Source organism: Vanessa cardui, chromosome 15 (assembly GCF_905220365.1).
Source record: "Vanessa cardui chromosome 15, ilVanCard2.1, whole genome shotgun sequence".
Classification (NCBI taxonomy): Eukaryota; Metazoa; Arthropoda; class Insecta; order Lepidoptera; family Nymphalidae; genus Vanessa; species Vanessa cardui.
In genome coordinates, this window is record NC_061137.1 from 12,080,405 (window position 1) to 12,097,105 (window position 16,701).

General features: G+C 36.7%; 1 protein-coding gene across 5 annotated transcripts in view; it reads right to left on the minus strand.

The window, feature by feature from the left end:
• Positions 1-307: 307 nt before the first annotated feature.
• LOC124535804 (protein PALS1) overlaps positions 308-16,701 on the minus strand; it is a 186,687-nt gene continuing 170,293 nt past the window's right edge. For all 5 annotated transcript variants that reach the window (XM_047112158.1, XM_047112159.1, XM_047112161.1 and 2 more), the window contains 12 exons: positions 11,999-12,188; positions 9,331-9,554; positions 8,886-9,056; positions 7,400-7,508; positions 7,101-7,198; positions 5,572-5,776; positions 5,048-5,180; positions 3,906-4,072; positions 3,025-3,189; positions 2,077-2,208; positions 1,176-1,357; positions 308-629 (listed from right to left, as the gene is read on the minus strand). In XM_047112158.1, the coding sequence (XP_046968114.1) occupies positions 447-629; positions 1,176-1,357; positions 2,077-2,208; positions 3,025-3,189; positions 3,906-4,072; positions 5,048-5,180; positions 5,572-5,776; positions 7,101-7,198; positions 7,400-7,508; positions 8,886-9,056; positions 9,331-9,554; positions 11,999-12,188 (1,959 nt within the window). In that variant the 3' untranslated portion in view covers positions 308-446. The remainder of the gene's footprint in view (positions 630-1,175; positions 1,358-2,076; positions 2,209-3,024; positions 3,190-3,905; positions 4,073-5,047; positions 5,181-5,571; positions 5,777-7,100; positions 7,199-7,399; positions 7,509-8,885; positions 9,057-9,330; positions 9,555-11,998; positions 12,189-16,701) is intronic.

Below are 16,701 nucleotides of genomic sequence, written 5' to 3' on the forward strand. Positions count from 1 at the left end.
CGTTTTATTTTAATAAATAAATCTTTCAACTAATATTATGTAGCCGATCTCTTTTTATAAACTTCTTTAAAACCTTTTACATTTGAGAACACATTTCTAAATCCTATACTTCTCTCTACAGCTCCACGATTTAACACGATTGCATTACAATTATTAATACCGTTTTCAATTTTTTTTTCATTTCTCACAGATTTCAAATTAAAGTTCATCTTTTTATCGCAGGCGTTTAAAAAGTAAAATAGCAAATGTAAAACCATTTGCGTGAACAGTAACATTATTTTGGCGGCAATTGTCGCCATCTTGTTACTTTCGACGCCCGCCATTTTGTATATCACATCGCTTTCGACTTTATCCGTTAATTTCGTATTAGATCGAAGGGTTTCTCGATTAATTTCGACTCGATTCAGTCTTTTAGCTGCTAAGGATGCAACTTGGAGAATTTCCCGCTAGGTCTGCTTGAGCCAGTGCGCGGGCACCCACTGGGGTTCGCGTTCCAAGCTGTTTATTTCGTTCAGCAGCTGCTGGTAGGCGCGCTGCGTGTCGTTATTGATGATTATCATGTCGAACAGATGGCCCCATCTCAGCTCCATGTCTCTCGCCGTCGCTATAATCTCCTTCAGTTCTTCTTCCTGCATTAACAAACATTACTTATACATTAATATTAATAATAATGTACAAACATACACCACAATTTTTATAATTATATTTTTTAAATTTCAGAAATCCTGACTATAATTTAAAGGATTTTAAGGATTTTTTTTTTAAATATTAACGAAGATATTTGCAAATACATTACTCATTACATATTTATTATCAATCATTTATAGAAGCACATTTCGTTTCTAATGAAAGTTACATAAATAAATTTGTAATAATTTTAATTCTGAGTATAATCCGTATTAACAATGGGATGTATGTTTATCTGCCAGACTTTTCAAGTGAATGGCTTTTTCAAATTTAAATTCTCTCTCCATGCTTTGTTCTCCTTATCAGTACAATAACTGCACCCTCATAAATGTCTATGATAATAGTCTATGAATAATAGTAAAGAATTCCCGAAGAAACGAAAACACGTCCTATTGCCTCGCGAGTCTCCATTTTCGACGCAAATGTCGCAAATCTCAAGCGTATCGCATTCGGAGCGGTACATTTTCAAAGTTAACAAAACTAGTAACCTTAAAAGCCTCTGCGTTCCTGATCTTCTTCTGCCGCAGCTTCTCCAAGCTCGGCGGAGCCACGAACACGGTGTACGGTTTTAAGTCTGAGTTACGAAGGATCTTCAGCGACTGCGGGTGAAGGTTTAGGACACAAATCTTTCCAGAATTGACGACCTCCCTTATCGCTTCTAGGGATGTACCTGGAAATATACAACAGCTAAATTAGTATCAATTTTTATGTTCCGATATTTTTAAAATAAATCACGTTATTACACCAAGTACTTTAACTATGTGTACATTGGTAGTAAATAAACAAGCATAGCGTAAAATTTATCTGGTTATTATGTTTAAATGATAAATGCAACCTTATCCGAACATAAATATAAAGTAACGTGAGCTAATTCCTCTGTCTTTCTGTCGCTCTTTCAGGACCAAACGGCTGAACCGAATTTTATGAAATTCGGTATGAAGCAAACATGAACTCCAAAAAAGGACATACTACTTTTTGCCTAACACATGACAACCAACTACCTAAAACGCAAGTCGCATGACTACTAGTAATTCTTACTTAATTTTTTTTAATCTGTTCAAATCACACTTCTGTTGAATAGTCTGAATGAATAAACAAGTCATCGTGTTCAATAAATTGTTATAAAGTAAAGTAAAGTAACAGCCTGTAAATTTCCCACTGCTGAGATAAGCTGTTCCAATGCGGGTTGGTGGAATGCACATGTGGCAGAATTTCGATGAAATAAGATACATGCAGGTTTCCTCACGAAGGTTTCCTTCACCGCCGAGCACGAGATGAATTATAAACAGTGTTGCTTGCCTGGGTTTGAACCAGCAATCATCGGTAAAGATGCACGCGTTCTAACCGCTGGGCCATCGCTCCTCAAATTGTTATAAATCAATGTATTACCGTAGTAAGCCTTTTCGTATTCGCCGTGTTCCACGAACTTCCTGTTGAGTATATCCGCCTCGAACTGCGCCCGCGATATGAAGTGGTAGTCCTGGCCGGCCGCCTCGTGCTCCTTGCGCGTGCGAGACGTGTCTGAAACGATCGCATCTTAATTAGTTATATGGTAAAACATTCTATCTCTTTTTATTATACTCATTTAGACAGAGACAGGAATAGAGAATGTATACGAGAAGTTACACTTTTGGTAATTATTTTTGTAGCAATATTTTGAAAAGCTTGATTAATCTATATTATTTATTATTCATATACAATGATATTCTAATAAACAGATATGTTATACCCATACTAAACAACAGATAAAAGTATGCCGCGCTGGGGACCAATTATTTTACATTTCGTTACAAGTTAAAAGGATAGCTTGATAAAAACAATAAGTAAAAGAGATAACTAGATGTTTTAATTATGCAAAACGTATTACTACATAATTATGATGTATTATAACGAAATTACTGGCATAATTATGATGAAAACGACTAAAGGCAAACGTCCCAATTAGGACGTTTTCTAGTCTTCACTTTTTGCGCGTTAATGACATATCAGTTTACTAGAACATCATTGATTCATTTACGAAAGAACGGCGTTGAAAACGTCGACTAATTTATACCATCGAAATTTTGGAAGTAAATTAAAGTAAATATTATCAGTTAGGTAGAATTACTTTGTTTTAGTAAAGTAGAAGTAAACTTTGTTAATAAAAATAAAGACATATTAATCAAGCACTGGTATGTAGGGAATAAGTAAATCTGAGGCTTGTTTATCTTTATTTATTTTTCAATTGGATATAGGCAAAAAAGGCTAAGTTAATTTAGTCAGTGAAATGGCAACTATATTCATGTAGATGATGTATGATGTTTTACTATTAAGTAGACGATTATTAAGTGGACTCACGAGGTACGGCCGCTGCAAATCGACTGCTGTCCTCCATGAGCCTCTGGCGCAACTCGTGCCGCCCGATGTTGGGGGGCCCGATGAGCACGATGGGCCTCTTGTGAGAGGCGCGCGGGTAGTACAACGCGACTTCCTCGTACGTCAGAATCTCCTCCTGCTCGTACTCTGAAATTCGAAAGGACTCATTACGGACTAGACAATGTCAAATCAAATCAAATCAAGTTTTACTCAAGTAAACTTCACAATGAAGGGTTTTTGAATAATCGATAATTAAATACTACCATCGTTTCGGAAAGCAGTCTCAAGCGAAAAAAAAAATGGCGAGACTCTCATAGTTGTTCTTTTCAAATAAACAGATTTACAATGCTGTTCTATACAACAATTATTTTCCTGTGACAAAACTCGAGCCAAACTTTTTTTTAAAAAGTACTCTTTTAATGAATAATAAGATTTATTTATTAATTTAGTCTTATTACTCGGCACATCAAATTCTCGGTCTCATATACGAGTGAAATTATATTCGAGTTTAGCAGGATGCGTCGAACGTAAAGAAGCATCTAGAGGAATAAAAGCGTCCTGTATGGGGGAGGGGAGAATCTAGAGGAATAAAAGCGTCCTGTATGGGGGAGGGGAGAATCTAGAGGAATAAAAGCGTCCTGTATGGGGGAGGGGAGAATCTAGAGGAATAAAAGCGTCCTGTATGGGGGAGGGGAGAATCTAGAGGAATAAAAGCGTCCTGTATGGGGGAGGGGAGAATCTAGAGGAATAAAAGCGTCATGTATGGGGGAGGGGAGAATCTAGAGGAATAAAAGCGTCATGTATGGGGGAGGGGAGAATCTAGAGGAATAAAAGCGTCCTGTATGGGGGGGGTGCGCGCTCACCGTCGGCGCCGGCGGCGGCGTAGAGCGGGTAGCCGGCCTCGCTGGTGGGCTTGCGCGGCTTGCGGCGGCGCGCGCGGCCGGCGCACAGCAGCGTGGCGCCCTTGCGCGCGCGCCGCGCCTCCGCCTCGCCCGCCTCGCCCGCCAGCGACTGCTTCATGGACTCGCGCCTGCGACAGACGCCTCAGTATATACCCTAATTTTGTACCCCTTTTTTTTTGTACCCCTTTATAAGTGTGACTATTCAAAGAATATGTTCTTGTTACGTGCATGTAAAAGTTATAACAAGCATTGTACAGAATTAGATATATTTAACTCAAAACTTAGCGAATTTAAATTTAGTTTACGTCATATAGTTAAATTATAGTAGTTTCACTGCATTCTGTGCTTTCTGTTTTTGTTTTTATTTTTAATATAATATGTCATTTATTTGTATTAATTTTAAGTGGAAACTTGATTGATTTATGTTTTTCTTATATTTGTTTTTACTATTAAGTGTAATTATAATTGTTTGTTTCCCAAAAAATAAATAAATAAATAAACAAATAAAATAAATAAATACCGGCTTAAGTTAGCTTAGCTTAGTTAATATGTAACGACCTCCGTGGTCGAGTCGATATATATTATCATTAGTTTTCTATGTTGTTTTGGGTCTGGGTGTTGGTGGTACCTTCGTTACTTCTGATTTTCCATAACACAAGTGCTTTAGCTACTTACATTGGGATCAGAGTAATGTACGTGATGTTGTCTCAAATTTATTTATTATTTATTATTAATTTATTGCATACAAAATTCGAGTCGAGATGGCCCAGTGGTTGGAACGCGTGCATCTTAACCGATGATTGCGGGTTCAAACCTAGGCAAGCATCGCTGATTCATGTGCTTAATTTGTCTTTATAATTCATCTCGTGCTCATCGGTGAAGGAAAACATCGTGAGGAAACCTGCATGTGACAAATTTCATAGAAATTCTGCCACATGTGTATTCCACCAACCCTCATTGGAACAGTGTGGTGGAATATGTTCCAAACCTTCTCCTCAAAGGAAGAGGAGGCCTTTAGCCCAGCAGTGGGAATCTACAGGCTGTTGTTGTTGTTGTTGCATACAAAATTAAATTAATATTCTCTGACTAATAATTTTACTCACTGGTGCTGGAAAGCTTGACTAGGTATCAACCCGGCGAGGGTCTGGTCCTCCTCCCCCTCCCGGAAGGCCTGCCACCAGTTCGGGTCCTCTCGGCTGATCACGTGCAACACGTCGCCTTTTTGAAAACTTATACCTGGAATGAAGCATCGAATGAGTGAGACCGTTGTGTCGCGTGCGTGCGTGCGTGTGTGCGTGTATATGTGCGTGTGTGCGTGCGTGTGTTTGTGTGTGTATGTGAGTGCGTGTGAGTGGCGGGTGCGTGCGTGTGCGTGTGTGTATGTGAGTGCGTGTGAGTGGCGGGTGCGTGTGTGTGCGTGCGTGTGTTTGTGTGTGTATGTGAGTGCGTGTGAGTGTGTGTGTGTGTGTGTGCGTATGTGAGTGCGTGTGAGTGGCGGGTGCGTGTGTGTGTGTGTATGTGAGTGCGTGTGTCTGCGTGCGTGTGTGTGTGTGTGTGTGTGTATGTGAGTGCGAGTGAGTCGCGGGTGCGTGTGCGTGCGTGTGCGTGTGTGTGCGTGTGCGCGCACCGAGCTCGCGGCAGGGGATGTAGACGTCGTCCTCGGGGTCGTAGTCGAAGTGCGCGCGCACGTGGAGCACGCGGTGCGCGGGCGGCGGGCGCGGGCGCGCGCGCGGCGCCAGCACCACGCTCAGCGTGCCCGCCAGCCCGCCCAGCACCTGGCACACCTCGTGCACCGACTTGCCGCGCATGCTCACGCCGTTCACTTCCAGCAGCTGCGAGGGTCAAACAAAATCACAGTATTAGCATTTTCGACGACCTCCGTGGTCGAGTGGTGTGTACACCGGTTTTCATGGGTACGCCACTCTGAGGTCCCGGGTTCGATTCCCGGCCGAGTCGATGTAGATTACCATGAGTTTTCTATGTTGTCTTGGGTCTGGGTGTTTGTGGTACCGTCGTTACTTCTGATTTCCATAACACAAGTGCTTCAGCTACTTACATTGGGATCAGAGTAATGTATGTGATGTTGTCTCATAGTTATAAAATATATATATATATATATATATATATATATATATATATATATATATATATATATATATATATATATATATATATATATATATATATATATATATATATATCTATAATGTATCAGTTTCGTACTCGCCGGTGAGCAATCATATTTTAAAAAAGTCTACACGTGTTACTTGGTGGTAGGGCTTTGTGCAAGCCCGTCTGGGTAGGTACCACCCACTCATCAGTTATTCTACCGCCAAATAACAGTATTCAGTGTTGTTGTGTTCCGGTCTGAAGGGTGAGTGAGCCAGTGTAACTACAGGCACAAGGGACATAACATCTTAGTTCCCAAGGTTGGTGGCACATTGACGATTTAAGGAATAGTTAATATTTCTTACAGCTTCATTGTCTATGGGCGATGGTGACCACTTACCATCAGGTGGCCCATATGCTCGTCCGCCAAAAAATACCATAAAAAAATAAATAAATAAAACATAAAATCTTGCCACCGATATTTTCGATATGTCCTACTTTGTACGTCCTGGTAAATGAACTTCTTTCAGGAGATTGCCTACCTATATGAGATATTTTCGAGCTGTTACTTTATAAGTAGGCATATTTGCATGTATCGCTTTTATTTATTTATGTCGACCGCACTTACATACGATAAATATAAGTTATTACACGAGATCAAAGATATTCTAATAAACAGATACGTTATATCCATACAAAACATCAGAAAAAAGTGTGCCGCGCCGGGAACCGTTTATTTTAGTTTATTTTTACATTTCGTTAAAAGTAAAAAGGATGGCTTGATAAAAAAATAAGTAAAAGGGATAACTAGATGTTTTAATTACGCAAAACGTATTACCACATAATTATGATGTATTATAACGTATTACTACGTGAAACAACTAAAGGCAAACATCCCAATTAGGACGTTTTCTAGTCTTCACTTTTTGCGCGTTAATAACATATCTGTTTACTAGAACATCATTGCACGAGATGTAAAAGGACCGACACAGGAAAATATTGTAAGCGTTATATAATTTCACCCATTAAGGTGACAACTCTACATACCTCGTCTCCCTCATGAAGGAGTCCTGACTTCTCTGCCGCTCCACCTCTCACTATCCTGCCGATGATGACTGCCTCTCCCTCATTCCTCACAGTAGCACCTGTAACAAACAGCCTGAATTACAACTCGATAATAATGTAGAACAAATAAAAGATTTTAAATTATTACACTTTAAGTTTATTTCTAACGACAGATTAAATGTTTTTTAATAGTTTTAGATACGGGAATTTTGGTAAAACGATTACGATTTAAATATTGAAAAGAAACTAAGTTCATAACGATTATATATGCGATAACTTACCAAGTGGTTCATTAGTTTTCTCTATTTTTATAATTTTGATGTTTTCGCTGGTATCGTCAGGCGAGTGCGGCAAATACTTGTCATCGCCCTTGAAGTTATTGAAGCCAGTCTGAAACGACATACTTTTATTTTAAACATGTGCTTAATGGCTTAGAGAAGAAATAAATAACTAATTGAAATAATTCGTATTCAAATGTAATTTTGTATTCACAATTCATATGCATGTAGTTCGTCTGCCTTTTACTTTCCATTGCTAGGAGCATCTCCATAACTAGAGGCTTTGAAGCAGTTACTTGTTCATTTGAAAAATAAATGATTGGTTCCTTTAGAATACAGTTGAACGCCGGTTATCCGATTGAATTGGGACTGGGGTCGATTCGGATAATCGAATAAAGACAAACGATCTGTCAATGTGAAATATATCTGGACTCTAGAGTTCCAACTTGTTACTACAGCACAAAACAAATAATAATCTTTTTTTTTTATATATATTACGCTTAGGACCAACTCGGATAATTGGCGATACGGTTAATCGGCGTTCGGATAATCGGCTGTATGAGTATACAGTGTAAACTCCATGTAACGTCACTCGATTTAACGGCAAACTCTCTAAAGTGTCGAAATCAATTGGTTTTAGTTGGTTTAGCTTGTATTCAATACAATGATACACTCTACAAAGCATCACACCCACTCTCAATAACGACAACAATTAAGAAATAAAAAGTATCTTTTAAGTTGCTAAAATTAGAAAAAACTGCGCATCTGTGTACGTTTTTTTGTCGCTTTATTATTCTAGCCCTCAATAAACTCTATTGTCGGCACCACGCATTAGGAACTTTCTTCATTTGTTTACAAATTGGGATTGCTTGCACGTGTAGACTGTGACCATGCCTAATAAGTAGGAGTCACGGATTGCAACGTTATCATATGTATTCTACGATTGATGAGGTGGAAACAGAACTTGAGTTTGATAGCGACGACGACCTTCCATTAAATGAGTGGATTCAGCAGGTCATCATGGCAGGAAATACGGTAAATTTTCAAACCTACATCGAAGTAAACAACTGCCTGCTTACATCGGCCTCACTCATAGACATAGAAATTTTGGATTCAGTGAGAAAAACTGAAGTTTAAGAACAAAGAGATGAAGAAGATGAGACGGATGAGCTTGAGCCTCCACCGAAAGAAGTTCCGAAAGCTGGAAAATTACTTTCTTTATATCAGATATAAATAAAATAATTAAAAATGGACAACAAAATTAGGTGCAGCAAAAGGCGTCACACAAAACTAACAGAGTATACGCAATAGCGTTCAAATAACATATATATTTTTTGTACATAACTACTAACAATAGACTAAAATAAACTTTTTTTTTTAATTCTGATTTTTCTTCTCTTCATTTAACGACAACTCTCTATAACGCCATAAAATGCACAGTCCGTTCAGTGTCGTTATATAGAGTTTACACTGTATTTTAATTCGTTACCTTATTTCTCTTCCCTCTCGTGAAGCAGGACGGGTCCAACAACGCAGCGGCCTGATCGTGCGCTTGTATCAAGCTCTCCAACTCCAAGCCTCCCAGTATCGAGAGCAGTTCCGCTGCTAACGCCGACGTCTCGCCTCCTGACGCCGTATGCGATCCTAGTACATCTATACACTGAAATGATAAAAACAATATTATTGAGAGGTTAACAGTTGTAAAAACCGCCTATTAAGATTGTTATTTTTTTATACGTTTCGAGAAGGTATATGACTCCTCTCCAAACTAAATATATATTAAGTATTATAATAGCATACAGAGTCTAATACGCATAATCATACTATGGGGTTTTGAGATAAGATTTTCCTATTTTACACAGTGCTAAAAATCCTCTGTAAAGACCCCAAATAAATGGGATCAACAAAAGACTAATTTTAAGTTTCATACGTACATCTTTTAATCGATCAGTGGCTCGATGTGTCTGTGGAGGCGAGAGGCCGGTCCGTTTATGCCTCACTGCAGTGAGGACAGCCGACCTCGTGGCCAGTGCCGTCCGCAGCGCGGGACACAGCAGCACGCCGGCCGCTCCAGCGACCCGAGCGGCAAGAGCGCTTTCACCGCTCGAACTAAGCGCTTTTTGTACCCTCGACAGCGCTGCGCATACTTCTTGATAATCTGTAAATATTTAATTACGAGTTAAATAAAACACCTCAAGTAAATGAGAAGTCCTTTTTATAGCGCACGTAGGCTGATGGTCAAAAGAGCCATCTGGTGGTAAGTTACCACGCCTCTATAAATTGGTGCCTTAAGAATAACAAGCGAAATGTAAGGCGACATCGCTTATGCACCACCAACCCTGAGAGCTTAGATATTATGCCCCTGAGCCTTGTACTTACACTTGCTCACTCATCCAAGCTGGGACAAAATAACAATAATAATTTCTGCTTGGCGGTAAAATATACGTGGTGTAAAATATATGTGGTGACTATTCAACAAACTTGTACGAAGCTTTAAAACTATTTTATCTTATATGTATGTATGTATGTTTGTTACACCCTTAACTTAAAGACTAAGACAAATGCCAGAGTTTGAGGGTAGAATCTAAATGCCAAATCAATTACAAGTGTTTACGCTTTTAAAACCTTTTTTGAGTAACTATCAATCGTATACATAAATACAGCTATATACATCTAGAGGTATTTTATAGCCGTAGGTAGCGTGACTTTACAGGAAAATATATCTCATACAACTAAAATCCCCTCCGAGAATACATACTTATATTTCAATTTTATCCTTATTCGAAAGCGGATTATTATCATTTTGAGTTATTCTTCAAAATATTGGAGAACCATTTAGAGCTTTTGAATTCATTCAATCGTTTCGGAAACTTTGTTTTATTTCATAGCAGTGATTCCATTGGCGCGAACAAGAGTTTAATTGATTGGATAAACTGCATCCCTTATAGAGGCGCTAGGTCGCCAGGAGCTAATATTAAACGATCGAACTATTGCCTCTCGGGCTGGAAGTAACGCGGCCCTGCGGCTCAGACTACTTTATAATTGGTTTATATAGTTCCCTGGTTCACTTTCCTGGTTATTTTATTAACAACAGTTAATGGCAAATTGTGAAATTGATAACTAAAAAAACATTCCGGTAATCATAATTAAACCTATCAAAGTGTTTGATAGTGTAGTACCTAATTCACAACTTTGTTTTATTGTTAGTACATCTTAAATTAAATAGTATGCGTACTAACATTAGTTGGCAGAATTTCGATGCAATTAGACACCCGCAGGTTTACTCACGATGTTTTCCTTCACCGCCGAACACGAGATGAATTATAAATACAAATTAATTAAGTACATGAATATTCAATGATGCTTGCCTGCATTTGAACCACAATCTTCGGTTAAGATTCACGCGTTCTAACCACTGAGCCATCTCAGCTAAATACATAATTGTTTACTCTTTAATTTCCATATATTTAATTCTGTTAATTCTTTTATATAGACATATTTATTTAAGCCCAGAGTGGATGACGATGTGACTGCAAGTCGTATTGATTGTATCAAGCGGACGAAATCTCAATAGTTACTTTTTAATCCGACCTCGAAATAGGAAAGAGGTTTCATTCTTCATTCAATTCGTCTATACGATGCATGTTCGGGTATAACTTTTTTGTTTTTGTTTATTTTTGAACCCATTCAATTATTCTTGTTGATTGATACAGTGAAATTACAAGATGTCCCATTTCACTTACATTGGTTCCAGATATTGTTAAGTTTTGTATTTCAAATGTATTTTCTCGAAAATTGTTCATTTTAGTTTTTTTTTTAATATAATATATTATGTGTTAATTTAAACATAGTAAATTTATTCATCGGTAAATGAAACAGTAATTAAGTTCATATCGATATTAATACTAGTATGTTTTTTTTAAATATGATATTCACAATAAAATTCAAAATATTACCATTACCATTTGAAATACATGAGAATAATAGCTCACATTAGAATATATAGTATATTATTAATATCTCCTAAATTGCGCAAGGTGAATATAAACTTATTTAGTGGGATTAGCATAATTTCCCGACCCTTGCCACAATAATGCTGAATAAGTTACGACGTGTAGTTTACGAGGGACAAACTGTTTCTGGACTTGGTAATTTATGTGGCTATTAACAGCCGATCTGGAGTGTCCAGAGGATATAAAACCAGGATAATATCTGGCATACACATTCAGAGCAGGCTCATTTCTGGTCCAGTGGGGATAACACCTGCGTTTTAACCGATAATTGTCACTACCCAGACGACTGAAATATTACGTCACTAGTTTTAAATTTCGTGAAGGAAACAAGCACATGTTGAATGAAAATCTTTCGCAAATGTATACACCAATGACTACACATGAATTACCGATTGTATTTGTTAAATTACTCTTGTTAATTAACGATGAAAGTCTCAATATTAGTAACGCACATTAATTTTATAAATACTTAAAATATTATCAAAGCTATTTTGCTTATTTTTGCTTCATAGTTATCAAAATAAAGTTTTTGTAAGTTAGACAATTTCTTAACCCAAGTACCTTTGTCGAATAACACTAAGTTACTTACCAACAATAGCGTACAGCTGTGCAGCCTCGTCAGTTGCATCTTCTTCGTAGGCATCGTTGACGAAGGCTGTGCTGGATGGCGGGTTAGACTCTAACGCTTGTAGCTTGTGAGAGCCGCGGAGCGAATTCCTTAAGAATTCGTTTTGCGCCGCAATTCGTTCCTCTGCCTCCTTTCTCTGGCGGAGTTGTTCCTGAGAAAGAAAATAAATATATAAGTATATTATTAGATGCAGAGATGGCCCAGTGGTTAGAACGCGTGCATCTTCACCGATGATTGCGGGTTCAAATCCAGGCAAGCACCGCTGATTCATGAGCTTAATTTGTCTTTATAATTCATCTCGTGCTCAGCGGTGAAGGAAAACATCGTGGGGAAACCTGCATGTGACAAATTTCATAGAAATTCTGCCACATGTGTAATCCACCAACCCGCATTGGAACAGCGTGGTGGAATATGTTCCAATCCCTCTCCTTAATGGAAGAGGAGGCCTTAGCCCAGCAGTGGGTAATTTACAGGCTGTTACTTTACTTTACTTAAGTATATTATAGCTAAAAACATATTAATTACTAGTAGTAGCCCGTGGGTACGCTCGCGTTTCGAGGTGTTACATATGTTAAGCAAAAAAGTAGCCTATGTTCTTTCTTGGATTTCAAGTTTGCTTCACAACAAATTTGATCAAATTAGGTTCAGCGGTGTGGTCGTGAAAGAGCGACATACAGACACGATTTACTATCACATTTATAATATTAATATAGATTTTGAAATTACACTTAAACGTTTTGTTTCCGATTATTGTATTTTTTTCTGTTTGTGTGTGTGTATGTGTATTCATATATGTATATTTGAGTGTTTTGTGTTTTGAGTGATTTTATTTGTAGCTCATACATTGTTTTTTCCGCAGTTCCTAAAGGCAACAATTGTTATAAAATACTGTCAATAAAACGCGTATTTGTCGTTGTTTGTGTAATACAATAAAGTATTGAATAAATAAACGACAACGCGGAGTTCAGCGTTAAACAGTCGATGAAACCGCAGCCAGTTAAATTCACTGAGGAACCATTTATTTCCACAATCACTTCCAATTTGAATTTTAGGAATGAAAGCGGACCCGCCATTTTGAGAGGGCATTCAATTTAACGCGCCCTAGGATTAAATCGCTTTGGAAATTGTGTATTGACTCAATCTGACATTTCAGAATAGTTTTACATAATGACATCGATCATATCAAAATCAAAATATACTTAATTTGAGTAGGCTTTTATAAGTACTTTCGAATCGTCATTTAAGTTCGGAAAGTAAATTCTACCGAGAGGAACCGGCAAGGAACACAGTTGTCACTCCTTTTCGACATGTAAAAATACAGTTAGTTATATACGCTTATATATGTATATAATTAATCCTGCTTGGAAGTCAACTAGTATTGATTCCACGCTTTTTTTAACGTCTGTATTGAATAATATGCCTTCTTTACTAAAGATACATATTTAAAAAAGCTAAATTATGACTAACTCGATTTAAATTTAAACGTATAAATATAAAGACTACTGTAATTATTACTAGTCGCTAGTAAATATTGAGTTTCTTGGCGATTTTAATAAAACCTATATAGTATATTATATAATATATACTAAAAAATAATGTAAAATTTATATGAGACTTACTTTAGAATATATAATAAGGGCTTATAAAAGAAAATACGGAATCATTTGCGATACAAAACTCGGCTGTGATACGGAACGGTCTATAAAGCTGAGGTCATATGTGTGACCAACGTACTGTAACAAAATTGCTTTTCCTTGTGTCGTCACACAAGTACTGGATTTAGAGCTTTTATCCGGACCGAGATAGTTGTTTCTTTGCTCTCGTGGTATGCTATGAGAACTCAAAGAAAATTAGTAATTACATATCAGAAGCGAATGTTAGGAGTTTGTTCAAGGCTACAACCAACACCATGTATTCAACCCCCAAACATCAATAGTCATATGTTGCGTTCCTTTTTAAAGAGTCAGTGAGCCAGTGTAATTACTGCCAGTATTAATACAAACCACATATTTAGTAAATCATTGTATAACAGTGCATTAACAAAATGAATTATAAGCCCACAATAGCTCAATGCCTGGCGATGAGCCTGAGCCTTAAATGACCCCCTTGGGCTATTGTTGTCTGCACACATATACATACATCACTTTGAAAGAAGACATTCTTAAATTATTAAGAAAATATAGAGATTTGCTCGTAATTATACGTAAATTGTCTGTACGATTCACTTATCCATCGCTTATCGTTTTTATCAAACCAATAAATTATTATTAAGTTTATTAAAGAAGCAAAATTTATTTTATTTTTACACTTATTTGAACAGTTTATAATTTAAAAAGGCGTTGATATAGCTCAGTCTTAGTAGATGAGACGTAGGTTAAAATCCGGAATATTACTAATTTTTATGAGCATTTATATTTATAATTCATATAATAATAAATAAATATATACAGGTAATTAGGTGAAAGATGGAATAAGCCCAAGCCTGAACAAAGGAGGTCTTTGCCCACCAGGGCGATCAGGAAGACCATGCTCGCTATTTCTTTACTTTACTTATAATAGACAATTTAAATGAATTGATAAATTAAATTAAATTATTTATGTAATTCAGGACTTAAAACCATCTTTATAATTTCAACATTTCCCAATTAACAGATAATAACATAACAGAGTTCATAATTTTATTATTATCTGTTAATTTAAACATTGTTTCCAAAGAAATCGTAGAATTAACGACAAAAGTATACACATCTAGCGAATAAACACCTAATATAATTCAGGATTATCAAATATTTAACATCGGTGATTAGCATAACAGAAGCTAACTGAGTAAATATCGTAAGGCCTTGTAATCTGTTGTTACATGCTGAGTACATAGGCTGTGGCGTGACACAGTACAGGGTTGCCAACCTTAAGATTACAAATCGAATTTATTTTTATCACTTTGAGATTATTTCCGTAGGTTTCCGATAATCGAAAATATAAATATTTAATCAAAAAGGTTAAAAAAAGCACATTTTAATGGTCATGTTACAGTTTCGAATTTAATGTAAAGCTACCACCGCTTCGGAAAGTTGATACTGAGAAGATCCGACCACAAATTAAATAGCTACTCATTTCATATAACGGAGTATGTCGATAAAATGCAATTTTATTTTTTTTAATTATGTATATGTTCCGCCTGTAAATCAACAAATACTAATTCATAACTTTTTTTATCACTAAAACATAATTTTAAAAAGCCATGTTAAAAATAGTTGTGGTATTCGTCATCATGTTGAGTCCTATACAATAATTTGTACTATTTGTTTCAAAAAGATATATATAGTTTATGACATATTGTTGCGATCATACTGTGGAGCAACTGTCAAGTCTTAATTAAAAACATCCTGAAAAGAGTCTAGATAAGACTTTAAATCATATTTCAGTTTGGTTTCCAAATATAGGGCTATATTTTCTAAGAACAAACTCTAACTTCGACGTACAGCCCAATTGAAAATTATTAGACAGATTATGCGATATTTACTCTAGCAATTATAATGAGACGAACGTAGCGCCGTAAATCTGTTCATCAATTAAATTTAACATCAAGAGTCAAATTCGTTTCGAATGGCAGAGCCTCACTTATGTTTTGTTTCTGATTGGATAATTGTCAAACAGAAGCAATCACAATCACGTTCGAATTGAAAGCAATCTTGATTACAAGAACAAGCCCTCGGTTTCCACTGTACCTGGCGAATGCAAATGCTTGACAATTACCTTGCGGGTGGTCAAACCAAATACGTTGTCCACGCCCTGACAAACGAAAAAGTTCAATCGTTTCTTTTGCAATTATTTATTTATTTCCGATTAATACAAACATAGGATGTGCCCTTAAAACGTCCAGCGGTTTACCTGAGCTCCAAATAAATGAGTGTACATAAATAAAATCAACAATAAAAAATCACACAATAACAGCCTGTTAATTTACCACTGTTGGGCTAATGCCTCTTCTCCTTTTGCGGAGAATTTTAGAAGCATATTCCATCACGCTACTCCAATGCGGATTGGTTGATGCGCTGATGATGACCAGACGACCAATCAGTGCGATTCATTTATAAATTACGTAAAGTTTAATTGATTTATTTTTCAAATAAACTCTTGTCTATTCATTGTACTCATTCGTTTAAATGTGTATCGCAAAACACAGAAAGACAAGACAAAAACCCCAACAAACGACGCTTGTCTGAAGGTAGTCTCAAGTGATTTTTCTAGATGTGGATATCTGGTATCTGCGATTGCGGTAGGTTTACCTGAGACCTACATTAAGAGTAATTTTTGTGTTTATTGTAGCTTCAGTACGTTTAATTGTTTCTTTCTAACGATAGGTCTAAGCCGTTTATTTCTGAATTTTATACTTTATTTAAATTTAATTTTTACACGCAATGAATCTGTGATGTAATCTAGTTATACATAGAAAAACAACCAATTCGTACTAATATAAGTATTTATCTACTAAATCTAACTTTGATGAGTGACATCCGCATACAAACAATTACATTTCCAAACATCGAGTATTTGATTTGTGATACAAATATTACATAAGGCTTGTAAACCGTCACATATGGGTAATATTTTCACGTGTAGCATTTTATATATAAAATCGATATAAAGTCAATAATACAAAT